Below are 8,802 nucleotides of genomic sequence, written 5' to 3'. Positions count from 1 at the left end.
AGCCTCATGCAGGGCGCCGCCCAGGAGAACCGGGAGCTCAGGGCGCTGATCTCGGAGCTCGGGCTGGGCTACAGAGAGCTGGTCAAGGACGTGGTGCTGGGAATAGAGGACATGATCGGGGCCCTTCGCGGGGAGAACGCGCACCTTCTGCGCAGGATCTGGGTCCTGGAGAGGGAGGTCGCCCTGGGGGTGAGCTCAGAGGCGGGGCGTCCGGGGGGAGCAGAACAGCGCCCCCAGCGAGAAAGCCAGGAGGCGGTGGACAAGGTGGAGGCGGTGGACAAGGTGGGGGCTGTAGAAAGGGCGGTGCAGGCGAGTCCGCCGTCAGAGCCGCTGACCGCGCGAGTCCACAGGCCGCCCTGGGAGGAGGGCCCGGGTCTGCCCAGAGAGAGGATGGGCCCCTCCTCGGGCACAGAGGGTCCCGGGTGCGGAGCCGGGGCGGCCACTCCATCGCCGGCCAGGAGAAGGGCTGATGTGTCCGGTGCCCTGCGAGGAGACCTCCACGGGATGGGAGTGGAAGAGGCACAGCTGGGGAGAGAGGAGGAAGGACCGCGGCGTTCTGCAGCCCCAGGGCCGGTGCTCAGGCCCCTGGGCAGCGGCCACCAGGTAGGCTGACTGCGTAGCTGCCTCATCTCCTCTTGCTAACGTTCTAGACTGCTGCCCACCCCCTCATGCATGCCGCCCTCCCGCAGCTCGGAGAGGAGGCACAGTGCCACCCCCATTGACCAGGCGAGAGATCACAGGCCCCGGGGAGTCAGTGAGCAGAGTCCCAGGCTAACCTGATCACCCGCAGGCCACAGAACCGCGTGCACGAGTCTCTCAGCATGCTCTCGTCACATGGACGGGTGCTCCAGCGTGGCCAAAGGGAGCAAAGGCACAAAGATATAGACTGAATTTTACAAAAAAAATAGCCCTAGCTGGTTTGGCTCAGTGGGTAGAGCGTCAGCCTGTGGACTGAAGGGTCCCAGGTTTGATCCTGGGTTTCATGCCTGGTTTGCAGGCTCCATCCCCAGTAAGGGGCGTGCAGGAGGCAGCCCATCAGTGATTCTCTCTCATCATTGATGTTTCTATATCTCTCTCTCCTTCCCCCTTCCTCTCTGAAATCAATAAATATATGTATAAACACAGGAAAGAAAAACAGATATGTGGGCATGTATGTATGTATGTGCACACCTGGGTGTCTGCATAAATGCTCTTAAAAATAAAAATGTAGACTCCAGGCCACTGGGGGCAGCAGCATCCCCACCACAGTTCCCACCGCCTTCCTCTCCCTCCTGCCCCCTGAAATCCCCTGCGACACCCCAAAAAGCTGCTGGCGTTGGGCCCACAGTGAGAGGGACTGCTCTGCCCGGCCGCATGGCTCACCTATGAACCAGGAGATCAGGGTTCGATTCCCGGTCAGGGCACATACTGGGGTTGCGGGCTCGACAGCCCATCAATGATTCTCTCTCATCATTGATGTTTCTCTCTCTCTCCCCGTCTCCCTTTTTCTCTGAAATCAATAAAAAGATATATTTTTAAAAGAAATCTGTTTAAAATGCAGTATCTTCTGGTGGATGTAAATGCGCTATGAAGGGTCCCTGTGATGAGCCTCTCACAATTGGGTGTGAACGTGAAACTCCACTCACCACCCTGTGCTTCAGGACAGCGGTGACCGGCAGCTTTAAATCGGACTCCAAAATGCCGTGCTGTTTCCCGTGTTTTTTTTTTTTTTTTTTTTTTTTTTTTTTAATATGGGTGAAAGAGATTGTTTTGAAAATAATGTTTTAAGATTATTATTGTCAGACCTCAGTTTCCCAGACCTGCCCCCGACATCCACCCTGGAGAAGCCCGCCACGGGCCGCACACGCACGCCCACGTGAGCACGTGTGTAAAACACAGAGCAAAGGGGAAGAAGACACGTGGGGAATGACGACGGTGACACTGGCTCATGGGATTAGGAGTGATTTCTGCTCCTTCATTTTCTCAAAGTTTTAACTGTTCGGAAAACATGAGCAGAAAAAAACATTGCCCTGCTCGCTGTGGCCCAGTGGTTAGAGCATGGGCCCGAGCACTGAAGGGGCTTGGGTTTGAGTCCCGGTCATGGGCACACACCTAGGTTGCACGTGTGATCCCCAGTCCCGGGTGGGGCATGTCTGCGAGGCAGCCAATAGATGTGTCTGTCTCACATCGTTGTGTGTGTGTCTCTCTCTCTTTTCCCTTCCCTTCCACTCTCTCTAAAAATCAACGGAAACATTATTCTCGGGTGAGGATCAGCAACAAGAAATGCATTTGCGAAGGCAAATTGCTGGGAAGGTAACTGAGCCTGTCACTGAGTCTGTGTCCGCAGCCCCAGGACGCCGAGGCCGAAGCCGGGACCCCGGAGGACCTCAGGCTGCGCGTCCGGCGGCTCCGCCACCAGGTGCTGACCCTGCAGTGGCAGCTCAGGGACCAGGCGTCCGCGGGCCAGCAGCTGCAGGTGGCCCGCGACCAGGCCCTCCGTCGCCGGGACCAGCTCCAGGGCCAGGTAGGCGGGCAGGGCGGCCTCTCTCGTAAACCGGTGGCCCCACCTTCCGGAAAGTTTTGAGAACGGAAAAAGGAACCAGGTCAGACCTCACTGGCCATTTCCAGCAACTGGTTAGTATTTATTAGATTTACAAAGTACAGGGCAGCATAGAGAGAAAAACTCCATCCAGTTCACTGCTCGTTCTAAAAAGAACACAGATCCTGTGGCTTCGGACCTGTTCAGGGACCTGTCTGTGTGGGGGAGACGTGAAGCTACACAGGTGATAAAACTGCACAGAGCCCGGTACACAGACACAGATACACACAGACAGACACACAGAGACACAGACACAGATACACAGACAGACATACACACACAGACATACACACAAACACAGATACACAGACAGACATACACACACAGACATATACACAAACACAGATACACAGACAGACATACACACAAACACAGATACACAGACACAAACACACATACACACAGACATACACACACAGAGACACATAGACATACACATATACCAGACACAGATAGACAGACACACACAGAAACACAGAGAGACAGACAGACAGACAGACACACACACACACACACACACACACACACACACACAAGTACAAGTTAAACTGGAGAAACCTGAATAAAGCTGGCGGAGTGTATCAATATAATGTAACTGACATTATTTGGTTTCAAAATGCTCCCTTCAGGGGAAACCAGGGAAATACATGAAATAACGGAAATATCCGGGGACTCTGTATGACTTCTTACAGCTGCATGTAACGCTGTAATCATCTCAGTTTTTAAAAATGTGCTTCCTGGAGGTTCGTAGGTCTTCTTTGGAGAAATGTCTATGCAGATCCTCTGTGCATTTTGTAGTTGCCTTTGCTGTTGTTGAGTTGTAAGAATTTGTTATACATCCTAGATACGAGCTCCTTATTAGATACCTGACCTGGAAATGTTTCCTCTCCTCCTGTTGTCTTTTCACTTCCTTCTCGTTGACTTTGTGACCGGAAAGGCCCGGTACCCAGTTCACGGCCACAGAGTCAGGCCGCCTCCTAAACGGAAGCAGACAGAAGCCTTCCCCAACGCCTGCCCATCATCGAGCGCCTCTCAGTGTCCGACAGCCGGCTAGGAGCTGGCCTTTCACTCCGAGCATATCCCGAAAGGAGCCAAAACACATACACAGTGGTCACTGGTCTGTAAATAAAGAAGCAGAAACAATATACATTTTCATAAACAAGAATTAGCTAATAAATTATGTTTCCGCCTCATGATGAAATAATATGCAATATTTTAAAAGAACGTGATCAATTTGTGTTGACATGGAAATAACACCACGATATTAAATCAAATGAAGAAACAAGATGAGCCCTGGCCGGTTTGGCTCAGTGGATAGAGCGTCAGCCTGTGGACTGAAGGGTCCCGGGTTCGATTCCGGTCAAGGGCACATGCCCAGGTTGCAGGCTCTATTCCCATTGTGGGGCGTGCAGGAGGCAGCCGATCAATGTGTTTCTCTCACATCAATGTTTCTCTCCGTCTTTCCCTCTCTCTTCCACTCTCTAAAAATCGATGGAAAAATATCCTTGCGTGAGGATTAACAACAACCAAACCAAACAAACAAAAAACAACACAAGATGTAAGGCATTCTGCATGTGGTTTCACCGCCCCCCCCCCCACACACACACATTCTAATTACGGGCGTGTGCTTAGGATCCAAGGTGGGAGAAGAAGAGGGACTTTTGCTCGTGGGGACAGGAGAGAGAGTGAGAAGAACTCGATGCCCACTGTGGCACGGCCTGTGAGGTTGTGGGTCAGGCACTCAGGCGGCCTTGCCGGGCGTCCTGCTGCGCAGGCACCTGGGACCCCTCGGTTCACCGGGCGCTGGGCTGGCTGGGAGGCCCAGGTGGCGTCTCTCAGTGCCTGGCCCCTCTGGCCCGGGTGGTCGCCCTGGCTTACAGTCCTTGGGTGCCAACTGGGTGCCAGGCCTGGTCCTAAGCACTTCGCAGGAGTTGTTCACGGAGTCCTGGCTGCAGTCACCCCTGCATGGGCCCCAACGTCACCCACACCCCAGATGGGAAGACGGAGGCAGAGAGAGGAGTTCGCACAAGGTCACAGGTCCAGGGAGTGGCTGGGAATCGCAGGTTTAAGTGGTGCCAGAGGCTCCGGCACCTGGTGGGGAGCAGTGTCGGAGCCGGCAAGGGGGTCACTCGCCCGTGCCCAGGGCGCCCTGCCTCCCGACCCTGCCGAGGTGACAGGTGACAGGAAAGGCCGTCCCCCGAGAATTCCTGTGGGAAAGGAGGGGACAGGAGCCGGCCTGGGTGAGCCACCCATGGGGGAGGGAGGGGCTGTGGGACAACGGCTCAGCCCTGGCAACACGTGTCTTTTCCAGGTGGACGAACTTCAGAAAAAGCAACATGAGGCAGTCTTGGCCGTGACCCCTTTGAAGGTAACGCATGTGCGCAGTCAGTAGAGACGGCCTTTTCAGAAAAGGCCGGTATTTTCCCGTTAGAGACGTGGCCCATCTCTGTTCTGTGACAGTCCTGGGAGGAAGAAGGACAGACAAAGCTCACTCCCAGTTCCCACGGACTCCGGCGTGCTCCTGGGTCCGTTCCCGGGTGTCTCACACGGGGCGCCTGGGCCCACTGCCGGGAAACTGACAGGCCAACAACCCTGAACCCATGGGAGGGCAGTGCCACCCCCGCCCCTAGAGCGGAGGGCACCGGGAAGGCCTCCCTTGGGATGACAGGCCTGTCACCCCTCCGGACATGTGCAGACTTTTCATGGTCGGAGGGTCACTCACTCATGTCGTTCATGTAACAAATCCGTCCCGAGTGCCGCACAGTGCCCAGTGATGACACAGCGACAGCGCTGGGGCCCAGCTTTGACCTGGAGGCGCTCCCAGGCTGTGTGGAAGGCAGGTCCACAATGTAAATTACCTGCAGGGATGGGCGGAAGCCAGGGCACAGAGGGACGCCCGGCGCTGAGCATCCGGGAAGCCTGAGAGGGAGGTGACACCCGGGGAGGCGACACCAGGCTGGCCTCTGGAGAGGTGGTCAGGCTTTTCTCGGCTTGGGACGTGTGGGAGCCACAGAGGAGTGAGCAGCAAGTTCTGGGGTTGGGCTGGGGGTGACCAGTGTGGCAGGAACAGGAGGGAGAAGGAGGCCGGGCCACGATGGGGCTGGAGGGGTGCAGGCAGGTCTAAGAGTCAGTGGTGGCGGGGGGCAGGAATGGCTGGCCCTGTGTGGGTGCCTGGCCTGGACTGTCTCCTTTGGTCCTGGTGCCCTTAGCCATGCCCACTGTACAGAGGAGCAAGGGGAGGTGCAGAGAGAAGCTTGGCCACATCGCTGGTCAGTGGCAGAGCCTGAGCCCACACCCTTGACCCATCTGGAGGGCCTTCAGAAGGCAGTGGGAGCCCCTGGGGTGCAGTGGAGGGAGAGGGGACGCAGGCAGCTTGCTGTCAACTCAGTCAACTGTCAGCATGACTCTGGCTTCCGGGTGGAGGGAGGGGAGGAGGGAGGGCTGTGCTGGGTGGGGCTGGGGATGCAGAGCAGGGAGCTGACGCCGCAGCCCCTGGGAGCCCTGTGTCTGAGGACCCACCTGCTGTGTCCTCGTCCCACAGGCCAAGCTGGCCTCCCTGGTCCAGAAGTGCCGGGACAGGAACCACCTGCTCACGCGCCTGCTGCAGGAGCTGTGCCGCCATGGGCTGGCCGATCGCCTGCTCTGCCAGACGGTGCGCAGCATGGTGGACGATGTGGCGCTGGCCGAGTACACAGCCACCTTCCTGGCTCCCGGCGTCCCAGAGGTCAGTTCCCAGAGGCAGCCCTGCCCCTCTTCCTGTGGGGCCTGTGGGCAAGTGACCCGGTCCACCTGCCTGGCCTGCACTGTCCCCCCTTTCTCCCTCTGCCCACTGACGCCGCGGGGAACGCGCCCTGAACGCCTCCTCTGTGCCGGCACCTGTGCTTGGGGCTGGCGTGGGAAGGGCGTCTGGCCGTCCTTACCCGTAAAGTGCTCACCACACGATGCAGGAGACAGACCACAAACAGCGGCTTGAGTTCTGTGTCACGCTAGCCCTGTGCCATTGCTTCACCAGAAGGCTCTCTCCCGTGTGCCTCAGGACCTTAGCACGTGCTGCTTCCTCTGGCAAGATTCTTGTTTGCCCTCCAGCCTCCTATCCAGCCTTCAGGGCACAGTTCGAGTGCAACCTTGCCCAGGGAGCTCGCTCTGAATCCCCTAGACCACAGAGCTAGCCACACTCCCTCTGTCCTCCGAGGCACGTGGCTATGCCTGAGGGGTAACATGGGAGGAATTTCCCCCCTGATGTGGCAGGAGTTTGGTTGGCACCTCTCTGTTGGGGCCAGAGCCGCTCCACAGTCACCTCTGTCTCCCTGGTACCTGGCGCAGAGAGCTGCGCAGGGAGTTTTCAGGTGAATGAATGAAATCGTGAGTTAAATGAAGGAGGATCTCCTCTCCTAATGGTCAGTGAAAGAGGAAACAGGCTCGGAGAGGTTGGGAGTCTCACTCAAGGTCACACAGCCCCCAGGTAGTGTAGCAGGTGATGAAAGCCCGTTCTGCCCCAGGTCTGGTAACAGTGCTCCTGGGTCTGCCTGGCCCTGAACAGCAGTGCCTGGCGTCCGTGTGCGCGCAGCACCCACGGGTGCTCAGCCAAGCCTGCGCGCGCGCGCGCGCACACACACACACACACACACACTGTCACACACAGGTGTGCAACCCCATTCGGAGGACCAGCCAGCAATGGTGTGCGGGTGCATTGCAGCTCCTGCTGCGGGCACAGCAGCCCTGGTTTCCTGGCTCCTGCTCTCGGCAGCTGAGCACCAGGCCTGTGTCTCCCCCTCCGCCTCCCCAGCCCAGCCTCTGCAAAGCCCACCTTCTCCATCTGTCCTTCCCCACGGCCTGCGGAGAGCTGACCCTGGTCCAAGCCTCACACGGCGGAGCAGACGGAGACCTGGAGGCCGCGGGCCTGCTCGGGGCCACACGGCCACTTGGTTCAGAGCAGCCTTTGAATCCGCAGCCTCAGACCCCGGCCCAGTGCTGGTCTCTTCCCACCTCTCAGGGCCAGGGAGTTTGGAGGGACTTGGTCAGCGTGCTGTTGGAATGGCTGGCGCAGTTGACTGAGGCAAACCGAAGCCAAGTTTCAGGGCCTGAGACCCAGGAGGAGTCAGTCACCTGGGAGGGAGGAGTCAGGGCAGGAGAGCCCCGCCCTCCAGGGCTGCTCCAGTCCTGCAGGCTCTGAACTTAGAACTGAAACGGCCGCTGGGATTGCACAGGCTGACCTGCAGGGACCAAATTCACAGAGACTGATGTATAAACCCGCAAACGAATTTCTTCATTTCCCCTGAGAAACAGGACGATGCACAGGCTGACGTGTCCAGTGGGTGGATGGGAAATGTCAGCATGGCCTGCCCTCTAGTGGAATCATCGGTCAGGCTCATCCATTCATTCATTCATTCGTCAGAGATGAGCGTTTAAGATCGGAGGTTGCTTGGGAGCCTAGGATGGGGACAGGGAGCGTCAGGTGCCCTCAGCCGGATGTATTATTTCCTGGGAGGAGGTGCCCCTGCTCCTGGACATGTCTCCCCGGGGGCCGGGGTCTCCCCTGGGCCTTTTGAAAGGCCATGGCCAGTTATAAGCTTCCACTCCCTCCTTCTAAGGTGACCGAATCTGCGGTCCCGTCTTGCTTTATTTTACAGTTCAGCTCTCCAAGAATACCCCCACTTTCATGGCCTGGGGCACCTCACTATTCCCCCATAAACCACAAAACCCGGCTCTGCCACTTCATCCCACAAACGTTGACTGAGCACACCGGAGCTTGTCTTCCTTGGGGGAGTCAGGGCTGGGCCAGCAGCGTGTCCTCTGGCCACAGCCCCCGGGAGGCGGTGAGCAGCCAGGAAGCTGCCGTGCGGCCTCCTCCCGCCCGCTCTGCCTCTTCCCTCCTCCTCCTGGGAACGTCCTGCTCTCCTCTGGGGCTCAGTCAGCAAGACCCAGACACGGGCCTGCAGAAGTGGAGGCTCATCTTAAAATTCCACAATGAGACCCAGAGCCCTACATTCCCCTCAAACCAGCAGCCCAGGCTGGGCCTCCAGGGATCCAGGCAAATCTTTTCCCTTTAGCGCCTGCCTTTCAGGAAGTTTAGAATATTCCCCAAAAATGTATGGGGGGGACGGGTTGGGGGCGGGCCTTAAGGCGAGCCCTGATCTGCCTGGACTGCCTCTCTTGTGGGGCAGTTAGCAGACCTCCGTTCTCACTTGGTTCTGACTAAACCCCGCGAGGAAGTGTTAGCGCCT

At 57.6% G+C, this 8,802-nt stretch overlaps 1 protein-coding gene across 1 annotated transcript in view; it reads left to right on the top strand.

Annotated features, from left to right (window-relative positions):
- Window positions 1–8,802, top strand: part of LOC102773829 — a 37,701-nt gene that overhangs the window by 24,828 nt on the left and 4,071 nt on the right. Inside the window, exons 8-11 of the mRNA XM_015565801.1 lie at window positions 3–603; window positions 2,327–2,503; window positions 4,890–4,946; window positions 6,120–6,302. Of these exons, the coding sequence (XP_015421287.1) occupies window positions 3–603; window positions 2,327–2,503; window positions 4,890–4,946; window positions 6,120–6,302 (1,018 nt within the window). The remainder of the gene's footprint in view (window positions 1–2; window positions 604–2,326; window positions 2,504–4,889; window positions 4,947–6,119; window positions 6,303–8,802) is intronic.

Source organism: Myotis davidii, unplaced genomic scaffold (genome assembly GCF_000327345.1).
Source record: "Myotis davidii unplaced genomic scaffold, ASM32734v1 scaffold960, whole genome shotgun sequence".
NCBI lineage: Eukaryota > Metazoa > Chordata > Mammalia > Chiroptera > Vespertilionidae > Myotis > Myotis davidii.
This window is presented reverse-complemented; position numbering and strand designations above follow the sequence as displayed.